The following is a 23,276-nucleotide window of genomic DNA, read 5'->3' as shown; positions in this document are numbered from 1 at the left end:
GCTGCCAGCTGGACTCAGGTGATCTGCCGTGGCGTTGTGGGGAGACTCTGGCTCTGAGTGATGCCCCACATGGGCTGGGGCACCGGTTTGTCTCGCCCCACCGCCGCTGCCCATGTTCTGGCTGGTCTCAGTTCTCTGTGGCAGTGATTAACCTTCCTATACGCACACTAGGACGGCTCTGCTCTCCTCCAGCTGTGACACAGGGAGAGAGGTCCAAGGGGCAAAGCACAGCTGTGGCCATGCTGCAACCGGCAAGCTTAGTGCTCCCGAGTCCACTGCAAAATGATCGCTTCTACTCCCCTTCCCTCTCTCTTCCAGACGCCCAGGGACCCCGGCTCGGCTCAGCGACCCTCGCACCTGGGCCAACAACTGGTCTCTCTCCCCCAGATCCAGCAGATAGCCATGAGGGGTGTGTTCTGCTCCTTGTACAGTTGGATGCTTGTTCACCTCGCCTGGATGTGCCTCCTTTCCTCCATGCAGGTAAGGGTGCATGCACCTGCCAGCAAGGCCGGCTCTAACTTTTTTGCCGCCCCAAGCAAAAAAAAAGAGCGCCGCCCCGCCATAACACCCCTCCCGAGCGCCGTGCTGCCGAATCCCCACCGAGTGCTGCGCCGTGCCGCCCAAGCCCCGCCCCCCTCTACAGCTGTGCTGATGGCCTTCAATCCAGCCCTGCACCCACTGCCATTCCAGCCCTGGGCCCACCCACAGATCTAGCCTCTGCCTCGTGCTGCACACTGAGGTGGCTGAGCAAGTGGGAAGGGGCTACATTTTCCCTGGCGGTCCCTGTGCTCCAGGTAGGGCTGCCAGAGCCCTGGGCTGGTGCGAGATTCTAACCTGAGATCTGTCCTCCCAGCACTGCAGAGCGAAAGTTCTGGAGAAGACCTTCGAGGAGTGGATGAGATACCGGGACGAGTGCTTGAAGAAGCTGGCAAATGAGCCATACCCCACAGGTAGGGCAGCCCGCAGGGGCAGTGCTGGGGGGTGGGGGGGGGGTTGGAGACCATGTTTAAGCACAGTGGATTTACTGCCTATGGCCACATTCCCGCAGGGGCAGCTCCCTCCCAGCGGGGGTTGTAAGGCTCTGCTTTCAGCTTAGACCAGCGATGGCCACAGTGAAATCTTGGGCTGGGGGACTGCGCACAGGCAGGCTGGAGCTGAGACCCTCGGAGCGTGCCTGCGCTTTTGCAAGTGCGGGAGAGAAACTCCCACAGGCCAGCCCTTTCCTGGGGATGAGGGCTAGGAGCTGGGATGTTTCAGGACACGACAGTCCCTGCAACTCTGCCCCCCCGCCCAACTGCCAGAGACTCCCCCACCATGGCTCATTAGTACCACCACCTGCAGTGCTGATTGCCTCATGGCCATTCCACTCCCTAGCCAGCCCCCGGCCTGCTGCCTGAGCTAAGAGCCACCTGCTGTGGCTGACTCACCAGCCTGCTCAAAAGCCCACCCTGACTAGCTATTTACAGCCCCCAATCTGTGTGACCATGGGCAGCATCTGCCTGGCTTGCACCGTGTTAGCCACCATCGATTCATTGTGACGCCACCATGCAGAGGTGAAAGTAACTTAAAGGACTTACTGGTACGCCGGAGTCCTGAGCGGGGGCGTGGCCTCAACCAGAAGAGGCGGGGCCTTTCATGATTTAAAGGCCCTGGGGCTCCGGCTGTGGCTGGGAGCCCCTAGGCCTTTAAATCACCCCGGAGCCACCAGCTGCAGAGGTGGCTGGGAGCCCCAGGGCTCAGGGGTGAATTAAAGGGTCTGGGGTTCTGGCCGCTATGGAGCGGCCTTTAAATCACTGCGGGAGCCCTGCCACTGCTACTCCGGACCGGACCGGCTTACTTTCACCTCTGCCACCATGGCAACTGGCTGCATGTCCGAGGTGAGGAGACACAGAGCCTGTCTCATCGAAGGCTGAGAGGAGACGAGTCAGACACAGAGGCAGAGGTTTGCAGAGAGTTCCTGGGACACTTGGGTGGTGGGTAGCGTGGCCCCGCAGTGTGGCACTTGGAACTCTGGGTGCTGAGAAGAAGCAAAGCCTGGCGCAGGGCTCCAGGAGACAACGCAGCTGGGCTGACTGCTCCCTGGGAAATCCTGTCCAGGGTCCAGGCCGACAGCTGGCACTCAGACTGGCACATGAGACAGCTGCCAAAGTCCCAGGCCCAGGTCAGTGTGAGGGCGGGCAGGATTCTGGGAGTTTGGCCATCACTAGGCGGTGCTGGGCTCTAGCCTTTGCATTGCAGTAGTACCTTGGGGCCCCAGTCAGAGGTCAGGGGCCCACGGTGCTAGGTGCTGTGCAGACACAGAACAGACAGTCCCTGCTGTGAGCAATGTACAGACCACGTAGGGCAGGTTCCCAGGGAGTGTGCACACAATCACTGAAGCTCGCACTTTTAAAGCTAAGTCTCAACATTTTGATTCAAAATGCCAGTAGTAGCCTGGGTCACTGTGCCCATGAGAATGGCCAGCAGGCTGGCAGCGCCCCATGAGGGCAGGTGAGCCGGAGCTCAGGGAAGTCAGGGCCTAAGTGAGTTCCAGGACATTGGATCAGGCTCTCACTGAGAGCAGCAGCTGTTGGCTGGGATGGCTGGAGAGCTGTTTGCAGCGTGGTTCTGGGTGGTGGCAGGTGGAGAGTTCCAGCCCGCTGTGCAGAGCGAGGCGGCAGGGGAGGGGAATGAGGATGCTCTCCGCTAACAGGTGTGACCACCTGCAGTTCCTTGGGCCAGGCTGTTAGCAGATGATGGGAATGGTGCAGACCAGGCACTGCGCAGACTGCCGGCCTCTTCCCTCCTGAGCTTTGCCTTTGTCCTTCAAAGGGCTCTACTGCAACCGGACGTTCGACATGTACGCCTGCTGGCCAGATGGGAGCCCAGGCAGCACCATCAACGTCTCCTGTCCTTTCTACCTGCCATGGTTCGAGAAAGGTAATGCCCTGGTGCCCTGCTCTGGAGTCTGCCATCTGACTCCACAGGGGGTCACAATCCTCTCCACTGTAGAGATGGGGAAACTGAGGCACACCGCAGGGAACTGACTTGCTCAGGGTCACAAGTCAGCAGCAGGGCTGTGAGTAGCACCTGGGGATCCACTTTCCCTAAACCCTCAGGGCCTTGCACACCTCAGGACATCACTCACCCCTGCAGAGTGGGTGTGAAACACGACCAGGTCTCCCCTAGTGAAGTGTCTCACGCTTGCTGTGCACTGGTGAGTGACTGCACAAGGGGTTAGAATCAGGTGCCTGGCACCTCCAAAGAGGCACTCAGCTCCAGGGCTGCAGGCTCACATGCAGAGGTGCCTTTTTGCTGTGCCTGCATATGGGGAGGGAAGCCCATCCCCTACACCCCCCATCCATGGGGCAGGAGAAGCCCCTCTCTATAGCGCTCCCCTCACCTGGGTCAGCTTGCCCCATGGCTCCATTGCCTTCATGGGCCCCTCACTCAACCCAAACAGCTGCAAGTGATGGCCCGACAGCCTGCACCAGGCCCTGTAGCCTCATCACCCAGGGTGAGTCTGCGAGGGATGAGAGAACAGCTTGGAAACAGGAGAATCCACCTGCCTCTGCAGCCAGAATCCCCTGCAAACAGGCCCTGTGCTGAGCCCCCAGTGCAGGGTAACCATCTCCCCCACACATACCCCTGCCACTCTTGGGCATCTCTTCCTCTGCCAGCAGGAGCCCAGCGAGACAACCAATACACTGTACACAGTGAGAGAGGCTGGCATGAGGATGCTCCTGGCCTGACTCCAAGGGTCTCGAGGGCCAGCCTGGCCTGGTGGCCTGATCTTACAGAGCCATGTGCTGGGCTGTGCTCATCCATTCCATGCTGGGAGAAGCATCTGAATATTGTAGTGGTGCTGTCAGCCCTTTGGGGCTCCTCCATCACTGTAGAGCAGGGTTTGGCAACCTTTCAGAAGTGCTGTGCCGAATCTTCATTTATTCACTCTAATTTAAGGCTTCATGTGCCAGTCATACATTTTAATGTTTTTAGAAGGCCTCTTTCTACAAGTCTATAATATAGAACTAAACCATTGTTGTATATAAAGTAAATAAGATTTTTAAAATGTTTAAGAAGCTTCATTTAAAATTGTCACCCCCTCACAGTTCCTTTTTGGGTCAGGACCCCTACAATTACAACACCGTGAAATTTCAGATTTAAATAGCTGAAATCATGAAATTTCATATTTTAAAAATCCTATGGCCATGAAATTTACCGAAATGGACAGTGAATTTGGTAGGGCCTTATCCATGTAGCTCCAGCTGCAGTTTTTGCTCTTCCCACCCCCCAGTGGCGGAGGCTGGGTACTACATCCAACTGAACTTTTAGCATCTGACTGGATGCTGCTAGGTTCTCTTTTTGACCAGACATTCTGGTCAAAAACCAGATACCTGGCAACCCTGCACCAGTAGCTGGCTTATTATACACATAACTCCCCCCCCACACACACACTTTTTAAATTATTTACTCCACAACTTACAAAACCAATAAGAATACCTGGTAATGCATTTCCGATCGCAAATAACAGTAAAACGATGTAAAGAAGCACTCGGTCACTGTTACACTGTATAATCTTTTAAACATGTAGATGGACATTGCTCCCATATAGAACCTCACAGTTCAAGCTCTGCAAAAGGGGATTCCACCATCTGTGTTGCATTTTCAGGACCCACTTTTGGGTCAGACGGGTCATTCTGTGATTCTTCAACCATCTGTTCATGAGGTCTGTCTGTAACACTTGATATTGTGTCTGGAGGCTTCCCCTCCAGACTTCATTTTTCTCAGCTGACGCACGTGTTGGCACACAACTGAGGTATCTCCCAGAATTACTGGGTAGGACCCTGGTCCTTTAATGTCTTGAATGACCACTGGCATCCAGTTGGGACCAAAGGTTTTAGCATAAAGGACATCACAGTAAAACTACATTTTTTAGCATATCTGCTGATTTTGTTTTTGCTGTATTTTCCCCACTAAGTATGGATGCATAAGGTCTAACCTTGACTTTAGTTTCCTTCCCATTAACATCTCCGCTGGGGACAGGCATGTAGTAGACTGCTGGATTATTTGAGAATTAATGAGACACTCTCGTATCTATTGTACCCCCAGGTATTCTTTTAATACCCTCTTTAAATGTCTGAATTACCCATTCAGATAACCTATTTGAGAATGGACATTGAGGTGCTGATGTAACTTGTGAATGCTGTTTTGCTTCATAAATCTTTTGAATTTCATGCTAGTAACATCTTCCATGATCTGATACAAGCATTTCAGGTAAAGCATAGATCCTAAAACTGGTCCTTACTTTTTCTGTGGTGGCTTCGCTAGGGGATGTATTCATGAGTTCCTATCCATCTGAAATGTGCACACACTAGTACTGAAAACAGTCTTCCCCAGGAATGGTCCAGGATAATCGATGTGTATGGTTTCCAAGGCTTCTCTGGTCACTACCAAGAATGGAATGGAGTCACAGTAGAAGCTTTGCAACTCTCTTGACCAATTGAACAGGTTTGTACCCAACTCTCAATGTCTGTATCCATCTTTGGCCACCACAAATAAATCTGGGCTAATCCTTTCATTTGGTGATACCTGGGTGTGTCTGGTGGAGTTCACCCATTCATACATCACATCCTTGCTTTGGAATGAGGACCCGTAATACACACCCATCTTGCACACTACATTCACTATGTCACTTATAATGAGGTGTGAGCTCCTGATCAGCTTTGGTCTGGGACCATGTTCTAGCACAAACTCTCCAACTCTTGCGAGTACTGGATCTTCACCAGAGCTGATTTTACCAGTATACTGTCACTGGAGGCATATGGAGACAATGCCTTAGTAACACCCTCTCTTCACTTCTTTCTTTTTTGTCTCTCCAGTAAAGACAAACAGGTTAAAGCATCTGCATTTCCAGCTTCTTACCAGCTTTGTACAAAACAGAATATTCATAGGCTCTTAATGTCACCGCCCTCCTCTGGATTCTGGGAGATGCCATTTGTGGCACAGCCTTTGTCTCATTAAACACCGAGAGGAGGGGGTTGTGATTGGTGCAGATTGTAAACCTACACCCTCATATATATTTGTGAAACTTCTGCACCCCAAAGATAAGAGCTAATCCTTCTCAATCTAGCTGTGAATAATTCTGTTCAGCAGAAGACAGAGTCCGGGATACAAATCCAATTGATTGCTCTGATCCATCCACCATCTGGTGAACTAAAACGGCTTCAATTCCATAAAGAGATGCCTCATAAGTCAAGAAAATTTTTTTTGGCAGCTTGATAATGGACCAGGACTTCTGAGTACCGCAGCTCTGATATATGCCTAAGTACAGAGGCATACTGAATTCCTTTGACTTTCTCACTGGGTGTAGTCCCGGGGCATCCACGTTATATCCCAAGCATATCACTTCATGTACCAGGAAGGAAGACTGATCCCTTTTTAGGCACACACCTGCTTTCATTAGCCCGTTTAGCACTTCTGCTAAATGTTGTAACTATTTTGTGTCGGTGGTATCTGGCATTAGTATGCCATCCAAATAAACTGCCTGCCGTGGGGTACACTCACTGCTGTGGTGCCTCCTTGTGGCTACATATGGGGGGTTAGTTCTCATCCAGTCTGGTGCCCCCCTTCCATTGCTCATTTGCTAGCTCTGCAATCTCTCTCTCTGGACTTGGGGTGCTCCCTCTTCATGACTCGACCCTCTGGCCAGGTCACTATAGTCCTCCCTTTCCAGGGTATCAAAGTCCCACTGGACCAACTGTCTCAGGCAGTCTTCTGATCCACTGCCAAGTCTGTGCCACTTTCCTAGTGGCTGGCAGGGGAACCCAGACCTGCCCACTACTCCAGGTTCCAGCCCAGGGGCCCTATGCCCAGCAACTGCAGTCTGTTCACCCTCCAACCTGTTGCCATGCCTTGACCTCTTTCCTAACTCTTTTCTCTATTTTCTGGCCCATCTCCACCCCCCCATGGTTACTTCACCCCTCTCGGCTTCTTGCCTGAGTCTGCAGTCCAAGGCAGGATCCCGGGGCCTACTCCCCCTAGAACTCCTTTGTACCTAGCCAGCTCCCCTCCTCTCTAGGGAGTGACTGCAGAGATCCTCCCTGCTGGCCACCTCCAACCACCAACTTCCTCCCTTTATAAGCCTAGCCCAGCTCTTCCCCCAGCTAGGTTTCATCAGCCTTAGGCCTTATCAGTCCCTGGCTCTCCTCCATGTGCCACCTCTAAGGATCGTTGGCCACTTTCACCTGTTCAGGCTTGTGGGGGGTGGACACCCCATCCCAAACCACATGTGGAACTCCCTGAATCAATCCCTCCATGCTTCTCTGGAAAACAGCAGGTGCTGAGGATACCCCAAAAGGAAACTGATTATTTTTAAACAGGCCTTTGTGAATATTTACAGTGTCTTAGTGCTTTGGCCTGGAAGAAGAGTCCATCTGTTGATAGGCATGGCTCATCTCTAATATGGCTCCTGATAAAACTGCAAACAGATCCTCGAGCTTTGGAATTGAGTACTGTTCTAATTGTGAGACCCTATTTACAGGCAATTTACATTCCCCATCTGGCTTTAACACTGGTGCTATTGGTGCAGCCCATTCAGAAAACTTTCTGGATCCATGATGCTAAAGGTCAATGGAAAGGACACCAGCACTCACTGGTTCAAATTCTGGGATGCTTGTGATGTCCCAAACAAAGACCTGATGGAATGCCTTCCCCATTGGCAGCAGACTGTGCTCAACCTCATGCGGACAACATGTGGAAGATGTGTCTATCTCCTTCACTGATGGAAAAATCAAAGAATCACCGAATTGTAACTGTGGTGAGGAACAAACCATGCAACACATTACAGATAACTGTCCCATTCCCGGTTATGGTGGTGGCACAAGGGGGATCCACCTGGCTCAAAGCATTAGAATGGCTTTCGATTCGCCCGATTCAGTTATAATCCCAGACTGTTGCTTTTCAAATGCCATACAAAAGAAGAACAGGCTCAATAATACCAGTTGCCTCTAGCTTTTTTTAATTAAATTTCAACTTTTTGTTTCATAACAGAGGGTACAGATCTGGGTTTGAAATAACAAGGTGTGACATTTATGTAGATTTTTAGCAGTCATGCCTTTTAAGGTGCCCCGTTCATCTTTAAATACTCCTTATATGTATTTAAAATAGTTTCCAGAACTAGATCATCTTCTGATTTCAAGTGATGCACTTTTTCCTTCCAGTCCAGTGAAAGGTCATCCAACCATCCTCGACCGAGCAACTGTAAGTCAGGGCCTTCAGTCACGAGCAATGGTGGATGCCTTACTTGGCTCTGGTGGGAAAGCTTTGCACTGGTGGCTCCCAGTATCTTTATTGCTTCTCCAGTGTTTCATTGTATCCCATGTTTCTGCACTGGAGATAGTTTGCTATCTTTCCACAAGGTCTCACATGCTTCTTGGCTCATAATAGTCATGCTACATCCCGTATTTGAGTTCAAACCGTGCATTTTCCCCCAACTTACAGTCAGCTCAATATGAATGGGATCTACACCTCTACCCCGATATAAAGCGACCCGATATAACACAAATTTGGATATAACGCGGTAAAGCAGTGCTCTGGGGGGGGCGGGGCTGCGCACTCCGGTGGATCAAAGCAAGTTCGATATAACGCGGTTTCACCTAAAACGCGGTAAGATTTTTTGGCTTCCGAGGACAGGGTTATATCGAGGTAGAGGTGTACTTTAGGAATATTTGTTTCAGTTATACTATAGATAGGATAAGTCACTTCCTCCTCTTCTTTCACTGCTTTCCTTCTTCAGTACATGAAAGGTACTGTGGCTATGAGGCTGCTTTTCATCATGGTTTTATGCCTCTGCTTGCTTGGTTTTATTTTGACATGGTCTTCTCACATGCCCAGTCAATCTGTAAATGTGACATTTTTTATGTTTAAATCTGCAGACATTTGGGGTGTGTTTTCCTCCACAATAACACTCCTTGCTACTGATAGGATCACTTTCCCTGGCAATTTTGTGCACAGTACCTTGTGTTTCCTGAATGCTCTTCTGAAGGCTTCTGTGACTTGTGTTTGTAAATCCTGTACGTTTTTCTTTGCAAATTCCATAGCCTGGGCTGATTTCAGAGCTGTTTCAAATTGTAACTGTGTCCAGACAGTAATCTCCTTTGCATTCTGTCATCATTAATGCCACAAACTAATCTGTCTCTTGGCATTTGTGTCAGAGTTACACCATAATTGCAATCTTGAGAGAGCCTCCTCAGTCCCGCCACAAATTCTCCTACTGTCTCCCCCGATTTCCTTGACCGAGAGTTAAACTTAAATTGTTCTCCTGTTTCACTGGATGTTGGGTTGAAATGGTTTTTTAACAGATTTACGAGCTCATCAAAAGTTTCATCTCCAGGCTTTTTGGGGTTAACAGGCCCCTACACTGCTGAATGTGATAGCTTTCTGCTTACCGTCATCTGTCATAGCATTAGCAGTGACAAAAGATGTTTTGCAGTATTCTACCCAAGTTTGCGGATTAAATGGTGAAATGGTCCCAAAGGTTGCAGCCATTTCCCTGGTGTTTGTGAGGATACTAACGCACATACTAACGCACACTTTCCTCACTGAGGGGTCGGCTCCACCTCATCACCATAGATTGTAGCTTAAACCAGTGGTTCTCAAAGCCAGTCCGCCGCTTGTGCAGGAAAAGCCCCTGGCGGGCTGGGCCAGTTTGTTTACCTGCCATGTCCGCAGGTTTGGCCGATTGCAGCTCCCACTGGCTGCAGTTCGCCGCTCCAGGCCAGTGGGGGCTGCGGGAAGGGCTGCCAGCACATCCCTTGGCCTACGCCACTTCCCACAGCCCCCATTAGACTGCAGCGGCAAACTGCAGCCAGTGGGAGCTGCGATCGGCCAAACCTGCGGACGCAGCAGATAAACAAATCGGCCCAGCCCACCACCACCCCGAACAAGTGGCGGACCGGCTTTGAGAACCACTGGCTTAAACCAAATGTATTCCAACTTCTTTGAGTATTAATGGTCTCTTTAGACAGCCAACACTCATCTATCCTGGCAATAGCTCCACAGTTGCCAACAACGCACAACACAACCCTAGAACAGCCACACATGTCCTTCTTTAACTATCTGCCTATTCCCCCAACTTCTTCGCCAAGCCTGAAGCAGAGCTCTGTGGAGCTGGAAAGCTTGTCTCTCTCACCAACAGAAGTTGGTCCAGTAAAAGATACCCTCTCACCTACCTTGTCTCTCTAATATCTGAGATCAACATGGCTACAACACTGCGGACATACTCCCCTTAGAGGCCGGTTTATTATACACATTATAACTGTCCCCAGGATTGCCAGTTGTGGGGAGCCTGGGGGATCAGGCTTTTGTCTGAGGGGGGACCCCAGGGGAAGGCAGTCAGCCTGAAAGGTGACCCTGGTGTGCTCTGTGTCTGCAGTGAAATACGGGCTAGTGAGCCGCAAGTGCGGGCTGGATGGGCAGTGGGTGATGGTGAACGGCACGCAGCCATGGAGGGACTACTCCCAGTGCGAGGAGGAGATGGAGTCCACCATGGAGGAGGTGAGGCTGCTGCGCCTGAAGGGGGGGGGGTGTGCTCCCAGCTCTGTCCATGCCAGCCCCCTGACATCCCAGTGGCGTGTGCTGGGGCCAAGCCAGGCCTGGCCTGGGAGTGTTGGTGTTGGGGAGTGGGGGACACAGGAGCCTGAAACAAGAGGGATAGGTGGTAGCAGGGTGTAATAATGCACAGGAGGAGGGGAGTGGGGAGGGGCATGTTATAACGCCTGGTGGGGGAGCGGGGACCATTCAGAAATAGAGTTCAATGTAAACACAGGTGCACAGCTCCCTCCCTATCTCTGCTCAGTCACGTGCTGCCTCCCCCTTCTTGGGGTGCTAAACCCCCACTCCCTGCTCTCCCCTCCCCGACAAATCCCATTGTCTGGCTGGGGCTGGGGCTGGGGTGGTCACAGCTTCCCACTGAGCCCCTCAGCCCCACTCCCGGATCATTGTGGAGGCCATTCAGAGGCCCTCGCCAGCTGGGGAGCTCAGGACTCAGCTCCCTGGGGTGGGGAGGATGTGAGGTCAGGCCCCAGCAGCCCAGGTACATGGCTGAGCTGGGGCCAGGGACCCAAGCCCACTATCCCACAGGACTCTGTTTCAGCAGGGCTAGTGCGTCCCCCGGTGGGCGCTCGGAGTGCAGGGCGGCCAGTGGGGGCGGGGGTGGCAGAACTGACTGTCTGCCTCACCGGGTCCCCTTTACCCATGCCAGGAAGGGGCCCGCCGGCTGATGGTGAGTTTCAAGGTGCTCTACACGGTGGGATACGCGCTGTCGCTCCTGGCATTGGTCTCCGCCCTGCTCATCCTCACCATCTTCAGGTAGGGCCTGAGCCTGGGGCACGGGTGCTGTGTGTGCTGCACCGGCAGGGTATGCGGCGGGGCTCTCCAGCGGGACGGGGTGGAGGGGAGGGATGATCCTGTGCTGGGCACTGTGCCCAGTGCTGCTGCAACTGACTCTAGCATTGCAGGCATTACAGTGCCTCCTGCTGGGGCAAGCAGGCAGTGCATGAGCTGTGAGCTTGGCACAGCCAGCCCTCCTGCCTCTTTCCCTAATCCTGCTTGGAGAGGGGCGGATGGCAGTAGCTGAGTGCTCCCCCGGCCTGCAGTGCCTGCTGCAGGAGAGACTCGGCTGCTCTAGCCCTTTCCCGGGGAGAAGGTCCATTCTTTTCCCTCAGCTCTCCAGTGCTGAAAGCTCTCTCTCTCTCTGGACCTAGGAAACTCCGCTGCACCCGCAACTACATACACGCAAACCTCTTTGCCTCCTTTGGGCTGCGGGCCATCTCGGTGATTGTCAAAGATGCGCTGCTGGAGAAGCGGTGGGGCATGGAAATCCTGCATGTGTCCGACTGGGAAGCACTGCTGAGCAATGAGGCAAGCCCACCAAGAAACCAAATTCTCCTTGGGTGGGGGTAGAATCTAACTGCCAATGCCTGCGCCCCCTTCCCTGGCTAGCCATGATGGCTACCTGCTGTGCCCAGGTCCATAGCCTGACAGCTGGGCAGGGAGGCTTGACTTGGGGCTGGGGATGCGATCCCTGGGTGCTGGTGTATCTGAGTGCAGGTCAGTGCTCAGATCCACGAGCATCCAGGAATCGCACCCCCAGCCCCAACCACTAGGTGGACCTGGGAGCACTCAGAAGGACCCTCTGGGCGGGTACATCTATTGGCTCAGCCGGAGGGGGGTTCTGCCAGTCTCCCACCGGTGAATTTTTTGAAGCTATTGAGGATCCTAAATCACACACATATTGTGATGCTGAGCTTAAAAACCTCCACCCAACAAAGCAGGGGAAATCAGCCCCTCCTTCACTGGCCTACCACAACCCGAGTTGATGGAGCCCTTCCCCCTTCTACGGGGTGGGGCAGCCCAGTGGCTGGAGCACCGGCCTGGCACTCAGGAGACTTGGGTTCTCTCCCTGGCTTTGCTAATGGGTGATCTCGGGCACATCATGTCCCCTCTGTGCCTCAGTTTCCACATCTGTAAAATGGGGGTCATGATAGAAAAGTGCCATAGAACCACCTGCTGCCCCTGCAGATGCTTCCTACACCCTATCACTGAGCCAAGTGATGACGTTTCCCCTGCTGGTCAAGATCCGCTGTGCTTTCCCTCCTGTCTCTCCCCTATAGCCTGCCTGGCTGTGTCTCTGACGGGATGAGAGTGGGGGACTTTGCTCTGGGAGATGAAGCCCTGGATGTGAACAGGATCACCAGAGCAAAGCAGCAGGGGAGAGCGCCCTCCGGTGGGGTGAAGTAGCCTGGATCTCCCTGCGACTCCTGGTCACATCCATGTTAGCCTGCCCAGCGGGGGGCTGTGCCTGGTGTCATGGAGTGCACAGGGTGTGCTGGTTAATGGACACTCTCTGGTGGAATAGACAGTGCTCTAGGCATATACCAACTGGCTGCACTTCTAGTCCCAGGTCCCCAGCTCAGAGCATCCTAGTCTCCTCTTCCTGCACAGTCACTTTCTCTCTCTCTCTCTCTCTCTCTGGGGCTCCTCTCCACAGGCTGCAGTTGGCTGCCGGGTGGCTCAAGTCATGATGCAATACTGCATTCTAGCCAATCACTACTGGTTTCTGGTGGAAGCTGTCTACCTGTACAAACTTCTGATTGGAGCGGTGTTTTCCGAGAAGAACTACTACATGCTCTACCTGTACCTAGGCTGGGGTGAGAAGGAGAATGGCCCATGGGAGAGTGTGAACGGTGGCCTGGGCGTGCGTGCGTGTGTGGGGGTGTGTGTGTGTACATGAGGCGGCAGCGTGGTGAGGGTGTGGGCCAGAGGTGTGGGTAGGTAGTGTGGGGATGCATATGGCATGGGTGAGTTGGGTGTGTGCCTGTGGTGTGGTCATGTAGCATGTGGGGGCCTGGGCGGGCAGGGGTCTGGTGTTTGCTGAAGTGAGTACTAGAATTACAGAGGACATATCGGGGAGCACAGAGGGATGTGGGGCACTCCAAGAGGGCAGAGACTCTGCCAAGTGGGCAAGTAGCCACCAGGTTCCCCACCTGGGCGACTTGGCAATGGACTGACACCCAAGTGGTTTCCATTCGGTTCTACGTGCCCATCAGACAGCAGCTCATGCCCCTAAAGCAGGATCACTGCTCACAGTTGATAGTGCCTCACCAGGAGGGTTAATAACTTAGTGACATGGATGAGTGGTGACCCCTAGTGGTGCATACATGACACAGGAAACCCTCACTAGGTGGGGAAAGTGGAGGATTGGGGTCGTGGCCTGTCCTCAGTCCCCCAGGGATGAGAATCCCCCGGAGGGTAGGGGCAGGTCCCTTCTTGGATCAGGGAGGGGAGAGGGGGTAGGACACCCCCTCAGTTTGTGAGAGCTGCTGTCTCAGCTCAGGCAGGTGCTTGGTCTTCACAGGGTTTGCTGTGTGACTTGCAGGAACCCCCGTGGTGTTCGTGGTGCCGTGGCTGGCGGCCAAATACCTGAAGGAGAATGCAGAGTAAGTGCAGACGCTCCTCACTCTGCTCCCCCAGCAAGCCAGGCTCCGTGCTTCGCGCTACCTGGGTTCTAGTACGGCGCAGCCATGGGAAAGGCAGGGAGAGCTCTTCCACTGAAACCAACGTGCATTGACTGCTGGGGAGAGAGGCATCCGATTCCTCCACTGCCATGGCCCACCCCGGCCCTGTGTGACTCCCCTAGGGGTGAGGGAAGAACTCAGCCTCCAGGGCTTGGTCAGTGCTTGGCCTCCCTGGTGGGGCAGGGCTGGTCATGAGTAGGGTGACCAGACAGCAAGTGTGAAAAATTGGGACACGGGGTGGGGGGAATTGGAGCCTATATAAGAAAAATACCCCAAAATAGGGACTGTCCCTATAAAATTGGGACATCTGGTCACCCTAGTCATGAGTGCTGTGCTTGGAGGTGCTTTCTGGGATGGTCTCTGCATAGTGGGAGCAGAGCAAAGACCCACTCAGCTGATTTCCCACAGGCCAACAAACGGGGCTGGTCAATGCTGACCTGGATCCCTGGAACTGGGCCCGGGAGTGAACAGCTCCATCTTCCAAGCCACGGAGCTATTGGGGATAAGCTCTCAGCCTCAATAGCCCAGCCAAGACCATTAGGAGGAGCCATGAAAAAGAGCCCATCCCTGGCCTGGCAGTGGGACTTGTGGGCTGACTCCTGGGGGTAACGAGCTCCAGCCGTCAGGGAAACACAGGCCTGACCTTCCAAGCTCCTGCTGCGGCATGTCTGAGGCACCCTCCAGGGTGTGGGGCAGGGAAAGAGATTGTCTTTCACTAGCCCACAGCTCACCAGGCTCCCTGCCCTGGCCCCTGCTGGAAGCAGACAGGTTAGCTCTGGGGGTGGGTGAGATGGGAAAGGATTCCAACCCCTGGAAAATGGGCAGGCTGGCACAGCTGGTGATAGTCATTCCCGCACCTTTGGTGCTGAGGGGCAGCATCTCTGTCCAATGGGCCGGGACGTCCCAATCATCCAGTGGCAGCGCTTTCACCTGGCCCCGATCTGGCTGTGGATGAAGCACAGCTCTCCTGCCTGCTGGCTCCCCGGTGTTTAACAGCATGCCTCTCTTGTGCCACAGGTGCTGGGCTCTGAATGAGAACATGGCCTACTGGTGGATCATCAGGATTCCCATCCTGCTGGCATCCCTGGTAGGTGATCTCAGAGGTCTGTGATCGGGGATCACATACGAGGCATGATATCTCTCAGGTGACAGCAGTTAGTCTCTTGCAGTCACTGATAGTCTGGCTCAGCTCAGAGGTTGAACATGGCCCAAGGATAGCAGCAGCTCCTGCTGTAGAAATCACCATCCCTAATCCACAGCACGGCACCCTTCCCTAGTGACTTCCCCACGAGCCTGCCCCAGGAGGGAGCTCAGCATCATTATCCCACTGAACAGCTGGGGAAACTGAGGCTCTGGGGAGCACTCAGCCAGTCAGGAGCAAGCACCTACACCTCTTGGCTTGCAGTCTCCTTGTCTAACCACTAGGGGGTGACAAAGAAAGGAGACTCGTCCCCACCAAGTAACTAACCCAATTGAACCCCTCTGATTAAAAGAGAAACACCTGTATGCGGGGTCCTGGCCCCGGCCCCTCCAGATTCCTGACCTGGATGTCAGGGCAAGCAGAGTCAGGCCCCCAGAGATGCCATCCCACATGTTCTGTTGAGCCCAGTGCATGCTTGGAGAGGGCTGTGTGCAGGGCCAGTACAAGGATGTTTCACGCCCTAGGTGAAACTTCCACCTTGCGCCCTCCCCCCCTGCCCTAAGCCCCCCCCACGGCAGCTCCCCACCTCTGCCCTGAGGTGCCCCCCTTTGCAGCAGCTCTCCACCCCCACCGTCCGCCCTGAGGCACCCCCCCCACCCCAGCTCACCCCTGCTCCAATCAGCTTAGGCGCCGCAAGCCTGGGAGGAGGGAGAAGTGAAGCAGCCACGTCGTGCTCGGGGAGGAGGCGGGGCAGGGGCGAGCTGGGGCGGGGAGTTCCCCTGCCTGCTGCCTCCCACCCCCTTACTTGCTGCAGGCGGCCCTCCCCGCGCTCCCCTGCCCCAGCTTCCTCCGCCTAAATGCTGGTGGTGACCGGGGCGACCAAAGATCCGGCTGCCACGGTCGCTGCCGAAGAAAATACCGCCCCTCAAATCCTAGCACCCTAGGCAACCACCTAGGTCGCCTAAATGGTTGCACCAGCCCTGGCTGTGTGAGTCTAGTGGGGGCTGGGTGGCTCCCCAGGCCGTGCCGATGGGCTCGCTGTTGAGTCTCTGGGGATGTTTGTGCTGCTCCCTGCCCCACAGATATTTCTGCCTTCACTGTTACTCCCTGCACATCCCTTCCCCTCGTTCCTCCAGAGGTGCTGAGTGTGACCCGCTTCCTTTCATGCTCAGCTGCCCCTGCCCTCAGAGGCCGTCACTGTCAGAGTGACCTGGGGAGCCCAGAAAGGATAAAGGAGGGTGCTCAGCCTACACCCCTCCAAGGCTGGCCCAGACAATATGCAGAGCCCCCTGGATGAATGCAGAAGTAACCCTCTGCGTCCTCCCCCCACAGATCAACCTGCTGATCTTCATGAGGATTCTCAAGGTGATCCTGGCCAAGCTGCGCGCCAACCAGAAAGGCTACGCAGACTACAAGCTCCGGTGAGCTGTCTGTGTGCGCGCCTGCTGGGAATGACTTCCCAATGGGTGCCTATTGCGCCGGCCATTCTGGATCTAGCTCCCCTGCATTGTAAACCCAGGTCTGTGGGACCCACGCATGTGGACTCAGTGTGTCCAAGCCTGCGCTTGTATCCACACTGCATTGGAAGCCTGGACCTGGGTCTCGCTAGCACCTCCATCCCACACTACACAGACCGCTTGAGCCAGGTCTATGGCTTGAACTCCGTCCACATTGCAGAGTGATAGGGCTTGGACCCCAGTGCCAGTGGGATGCAGGCTCAGACCCACCCCCTTGTGGGACTCAGGCTTGAGTGCTTGCTGGCTCAGTTGGACAGATGTGTGTGGACTGTAGTGGGGGTTGGGCTCAGAGTCCGAGCCTGGGTTCACAATGCAGTGTAGATGTGCCCTCGGAGGTCTGGCCATGCAACCCACTGTCATGCAAATAGGACTAAGGTTTTGTCAGCCATTACAGCAGGTTGTGTAAGCAAGTGGCTGTTAGCACAGGGTGTGTGTGTGTGTGTGTGTGTGTGTGTGTGTGTGTGTGTGTGTGTGTGTGTGTGTGTGTGTGTGTGTGTGTGTGTGTGTGCGCGCGCACGCGCACACACACAACAGATCAAGTCTGACCTGTGTATCACAGGCCTGAACACTCCCTCCCCACATGTACGCCTACAGGCTAGGATGCCAAAGCTGTACCACTCACTTGTCTGACTTGAGGATCTCATTATCAATTTGGGGGTGTGGCCCGTGGCTCCTCCATCCTTGGTACCAAATGGAGTTCGTTGTGGCCACCGTTGCCCATGCCAGACACTGATCCCAGCATGCCATGCTTCATCTCAGCTGAGCAGCCTGACCGCACGGCATGCTGGGACCTGTTGCCCTCTCAGGCAGGAGCGGCTGCAGGCAGGGGCAACGGTGGTGTTTGGGTGGGTGGGTTCGCTGACCCCTCTAGGGGCTGGAAGGACATCTCCCATTTCACACAGGGCAGCCCCTGCAGCAAAGCCTCCCAGCTCCTCCCCCGTCTGCTCCCAGAGCAGCATCCTGCTTGCCAACAGCCAGCTCTCCACTGCCTCGTGCGGGCTCAGGCTGAGCCTGGGCAGTAACGATTCCCAGCTCCAAAGCACCATGCAGCTGGTAGCTTGTGAATCCTCCTCACTCCCAGGCAGGGCAGGCAGCGAATACCCCCCTACGTGAGACCCCAGGCCCTTAGGCCAGGCTGGGACTAGCACTCCATCTATCTCCTCTGGCCCTCAGCACAGGTGTTACCGTATTTCTCCTCACACACAACCCCCGCTTTCCTGCCCCTCTGAACACATATGAACTCTGGGAGGGGGATCTCGTCTTCTTTCAGGCTGGCCAAGGCCACGCTGACCCTCATCCCCCTCTTCGGGATCCACGAGGTGGTCTTCATCTTTGCCACGGACGAGCAGACCACAGGCATCCTGCGTTACATCAAAGTCTTCTTCACGCTGTTCCTCAACTCTTTCCAGGTGAGCCAGGAGCGCTGGGCAGCCCCGTCTCAGGCAGGAGCAGAAAGCCTGGCCCCTCTTCCCCTCCCTTGTGCCACCATCACCCAGGGGAAGGCATGGTCCTTTCCCCTCCAGTCTGTCCACATTAGCCCATCAGCCCCGCTAGCCAAGCTTCAGCCCCTCCCCTGGCCCCACTGCTGGTGTTGTGGGGCAGTGGGCCATCGAGCTGGGCTGCTGCTCAGTGGCCCCAGGACCCACATAATCACCTGCCTTCCTTGGGCTGGAGGCAGGCTTGGCCATGCCCTGGACTGATGGCCCCTGCAAAACTGTTCCCGGCAGCTATGAGGTGCAAAGCGGCATCTGGCAGCTGAAGTGTCGCACTGTGCCACACTCCAATCACCTCTGACTGTATCTGCTCGGCCCACCCCTTTCAGCATGTATCAACCCTGTGTGGCTGGCCTGGCGCTCCTGGGCTCTACCCACCTCATCTCATCGCCTGGAGCAGCCTGGAAATAGCAGGCCCATCCCTGCCTGCTGTTAGAGAGGTGTACATGCCTGCATGCTGGGATGGCAATGACATCTGCATGCACTGGAGGGAGAGCCCCATTTAGGCAGTGCGTGGCCATGGCAGGCACAGGCCAGGGGCCTGTCCCTGAGGAATGGACCTGTGGGCCGAGGGCTGCCCCTCGGGAACCATACCCTCCCTGTCCTGTTGTAACGCTGCAGTGTGCCTGGTATGATGTAACCTTTTCCAGAGGGTTTGGCTGGCCTGCATCTTGCAGGAGGTCAGACTAGATGATCATAATGGTCCCTTCTGATCTTGAATTCTATGATTCTATGATTCTATGATTCTATGATTGTGACTTAGGTGAGCATGTTGGGACGGGTTGCCACTGTGTCATGGTGTGGGAGGGTTTTCCCCTCTAGCTGAAGCCAGCTGCATCCTGGAAACTGGCCCTGTGGGATGCACTGAACAGCAGCTGCCAGGGCCTGGCAAAGCCAGGCTATCTTCTCAATGGGGAGGAGGGTTGCTGTGCTGCCTGGCTCACCCGTGCTCTCTCCCTAGGGTTTCCTGGTTGCCGTGTTGTACTGTTTTGCCAATAAAGAGGTAGGTGCCCCTTTGTCCTGCTCCCTGCTGGGGGGTTGCTCTCTGGCCCTGGAAACACCTGCAGTCAGGGCTCTAACCGAGCTGTGCTCTGTAGCTCAACCCTGGGTCTCTCTCTCAGGCTTTCTCTCCATTACTCTCCTGCCAAGCTACTGCTGATTTGCTGTGTCCTGAATACAGAGACCATGCACTACTGGATATCCTGGGTGGTTAGGAGCCTTTGATTCCACTAAGAGCGTGACGAGCTAAAAACAAACAGGTTTTATTGGCTGCATCCACCCTAGCTCAGGTAGGGGCTGCCTTGTATCATGGCTCCTAATTAGGGTTGCCAGTTTTGGAGTCCGAGATCTGTATCTCTTTGCTGCCGCCACACCCATGTTTAATACAAAGGGGAGGCCTCACCCACAGCTCCCAGAATGCAATGCTCTGTCTCAGTCAGAGCACCCAGCAGCTCAGCTCTGCAAGTTGCATTTCTGTGCTAAGCAAGAAGGCAGCCCAAGGCCACGCTGCAGAACTGGTGATACCATGCCCTGTGGCCACATGGACCGTGGGCCAGCATGCCCCAGGGCTCACATAGAAACACAGCGGTGCTGTTTTTCAGTCCTTTGGGGGCAGGAACTGCCTCTTCCTATTGCATGGGCCAAATCCCTCCCTGGAGCAACTCCACTGAAGCCACGGCCTTGTACCTGTGCTGAGTTCGGCCCACGCCTCTGGGGCCCTGAACCTGACCAGCACCTCTGGGGCTAATGGAACGTAAGCCCTACGCAGGCCTGGGGCAGCAGCTGTGAACCTCCCAAGAGGCTGTGAAGGAGAAGAGTAGCTCACAAGCTCCTTTCCTCCCTCCTAGGTGAAGTCAGAAATGAAGAAGAAATGGCAGCTCTGGAAGCTTGACCATCCGGCGCTCTGCTGCACACAGTGATGGCTGCACTGCCCCGCCGTGGGCAACCTGCCTGGGAAAGCCGCAGGAGAAGGGTCGCCCCCAGCTTGATGGCTGGGGGAGTAGGCCAAGAGGCCTGCCATGCTCCTGAGCCCTGGAGGGGATGTACCTAGTACTGCATCTCTGCAGATGAGGGCCTTGGGGATTGTCTGTGCACCAGATGCCGTGGAGGGCAGGGCCAGGGATGGAGAACAATGGGCCCAGCTGGAGTTGCAGCAGGGCAAAGCACCTGTTTCCAAAACATAGCTGCATCTGAGAGCCACGGGTGCTGGTGCAAGCACTGCCTGAACTGAGGAGCAGAAGCTGGGATCCTGCAGGCCTACACTGCAGCAGAACAGCCACTCCTGAGGCTCCGATGGGGCGAGGGACACACGGCTATGGAGATACTCTCAGAAGATATGGGAGGCCACGAGATGAGACCCTGCTGTTTATGCTGCACTGCATAACAGGACACCGAGGGTGTGGGGAAACAGCCCCCCCCGACTCCTGCTAGTGTCCTCTGCTACCTGACCCTCTGGTGCAGCACCTGAAATCTACCTCGGCAGGATGCACCCTTCAGCAGGCAGCACTGCATCCAGCAAACCTCCATCCCCAGCAGCACTGCTATCGCCGGACCCCCTGCTGGAGCGAGACACGGAAACCTCAGCATATGGGGATGGAGTCTGACTGGGTCACGACTGTCCGAGGACAGGCCAGACTGCAGCAATGAGACACTGCTGTGATCACTGTGCGGTAGAGGACAACAGTTAGGGCGTGGCTGCAAGTGGCGCTAGGCCTGTGGCTAAGCCCTTAGCCACAACTGATCCAGGCCTATATGCGGGGCGCTGGAAGGCTCACACATCTGATCCATGGGGGTGCAGCTCTCACCCTGCAAATCGAGGACACCCTGCACCCTCTCCTGGTGCTGCTCTCCCCAGCTGTGAGCTGGGGAGACATTTCAGAAGCTGGAGGGCTGGGACAGGTCTGTTTGCTTAGCCCCAGGGAACCCCATTGTGGGTTTGAGCTGCCTGTCACTGGCCCATACGCGACCAGCAGGTTGGCTGTGACTGCCTGGCACGGCTGTCTCATAGCTGAGTGGCAGGGAAGCCAGAGTGGTTGGTGAAACACGGCTCAGCTGACTTGTCTAGCCTTGTGAGGTCAGCCTCAGGGGTGGGTGGGAGCTCAGAAACCCAGTTTCTTTGCATCACTCAACTTCTCCAGCACATTGGGCCTGGGCTTTCAGCCCCCTTCCCCCAGCCCCATAGTAGATCCAAGTCAAAGATCCATCATCGTCTGCCTTCCTCTCCTTCCCGTCGGCCTGCCCAGCTAGCCCCAAAGCCTGCTGTTCTCCTCCTCTTCAGAGCCTTCTTCTGCCCAGCTGAACTGGCCCGAACTGTCTTAGCCGATCCCCCTCACAACAGCCTCTGAGCGCCTCAACCTCTTTAATATATTTATCCTCGGAGCTCAGCCTTGCCTCCCAGAACTGGTGCTGTCCCCACTTTACACAGATGAAGAATAGAGGCTGGAGAGATGCACGTGAGTGACCCAAGGTCAGGCAGGGGCAGTGCTGGGCACTGAACCTGGCTCTTGCCTGTAGACGCTGGTCCTCTGAGCTGCATCCACCTCTAAGTGTTGGGTTCCGGGCAGGTAACCTGTATAGCATACGTGCAGGCTTGGGGCAGGCAGCCTCTTAACAGTGAGTGGTCCGACTACGTTAGACCCTGGTAACCCGATGGGAGTGCTGAGGTCGGGTTGCATCAGTCATGACACCACCTCGTCCCTCTCAGGTCAGGTTCGGGTCAGCTGTGATTGAGCTGGGTTGGGTCAAGCTTTTAACATTAGGCCTAAGCAGACCTGCTCACGAGTCCTAGGCTAGCGCCCTACCCCTGGGCCCTCCTTCCTCTCTCTGCCTGGGCCAGTGCTCACCCCCTCTTCCATGGCTGCAGCAACTGAAAAGTGCTAGGCTGCTACAGCTAAACAGGCAGCCTGCTCCCGTCGGGCAGGCTCGCCCATCCTCTGTGCTCGGGAGCTCTGCTGCTGGCACCAGAGAAGGGCGGGAGCTTCTGGAGCTTGCCAAGCAAGGGGTTGGATTTGCAAGCTGTTCTGCTTCCAGCCCAGGTGGCAGTGGACTGGCTGGGGCAGTACAGTCAGCTACTTGCTCAGAGGAAGTGCAGAAAATGCTCTTCTCCAGGCCCCCTGAATCCAGATTGACAGGGCTGGAGTCTAGTCTGCTGCTCATCCACAGTTTGGGGCCTCCCGACCCTGGACTATGGGCGTGTAGTCTCCATAGCCCAGCCAGTCCTCTGTGTCCTGGCTGCAGGCGCTGGGGAGAAGCCAATGGTCACTTCCTGTGATGTGGATTCTGGGGTGCTAGGAAGTGGGCTGGGATCAGCAAGGCATTTCTCCTAGATCACGCCAGAGCCCTCTGCCGGGCACAGCTTCTGATCTGGGGCAGATTGCAACTGATGCTCTAGAGGTGGCGGGAGCCTCATTTCATCTTCACAGCCCTGAGCCCCCCCAGACCCAATGGGCTCTGCTGTAAATCACACCCGTGGTGTCGCCTGCTGCTGCCCAAGTGCCTCAGGCCCATGCAGTTCATGCACAGACCTTTCTTTACAGAGCTTCACTTCCCCATCTCCTGGTGGATAAAGAGCAGCATCGTGCCCACCAGCTGCCAACTGCTGGAGCTACACCTGCCTGACTCGGGTTCTGAGCCCTCTCCCCAAGAGCAGGGACGTGAACTCCTGGCATGGGAGCAGATGTCAGCAGCAGCCAGAATGCTGCCCGAAGCTGCCCTCACCTTCAGTAGAAGAATGTGTGCTGTAGGGACCATGGCTTCTCCCAGGCAATGCTCCAGCAGCAGAACAGACCACAGCTCCCAGGCAGGCTGCCCCAGTCTCTCACTTGATGCAATTTAGATTCAGGTGGTCCCTCAGGCTGCTGGCACATTGTCAATGTGACCTCTTGGCTGCAAGCAGTGTCTAAGGGCCCCAGCCAATGCAGTGCTCTGTGGAGGGGCTGGATAATGCAGCCCCTCCAGAGAGTTGCAAGAGGGATTGTTCCTGGGCTTTTACAGGCTGGCAAGGAGCCATCCTAGCTGTTTCTGGGCTCAGCTGCACCTGGGTTTGAGGCTGGAGGAAGTTGTGCAGGAG

At 55.2% G+C, this 23,276-nt stretch overlaps 1 protein-coding gene across 1 annotated transcript; it reads left to right on the top strand.

Annotated features, from left to right (window-relative positions):
- Nucleotides 1–402: 402 nt before the first annotated feature.
- Nucleotides 403–22,142, top strand: LOC120373572 (glucagon receptor-like). The gene is made up of 13 exons (XM_039492202.1): nucleotides 403–480; nucleotides 854–950; nucleotides 2,812–2,919; nucleotides 10,415–10,536; nucleotides 11,243–11,349; nucleotides 11,745–11,901; nucleotides 13,031–13,190; nucleotides 13,919–13,979; nucleotides 15,075–15,144; nucleotides 16,531–16,619; nucleotides 17,986–18,124; nucleotides 19,170–19,211; nucleotides 20,056–22,142. The coding sequence occupies exons 1-13, from the start codon at nucleotides 403–405 to the stop codon at nucleotides 20,125–20,127; spliced, it is 1,302 nt and encodes a 433-aa protein (XP_039348136.1). The 3' UTR covers nucleotides 20,128–22,142.
- Nucleotides 22,143–23,276: the final 1,134 nt, after the last annotated feature.

Source organism: Mauremys reevesii, linkage group 10 (assembly GCF_016161935.1).
Source record: "Mauremys reevesii isolate NIE-2019 linkage group 10, ASM1616193v1, whole genome shotgun sequence".
Lineage (NCBI taxonomy): Eukaryota > Metazoa > Chordata > Testudines > Geoemydidae > Mauremys > Mauremys reevesii.
Note: the sequence above shows the minus strand (reverse complement) of the source record. Positions and strands in the feature narration are given on the sequence as shown.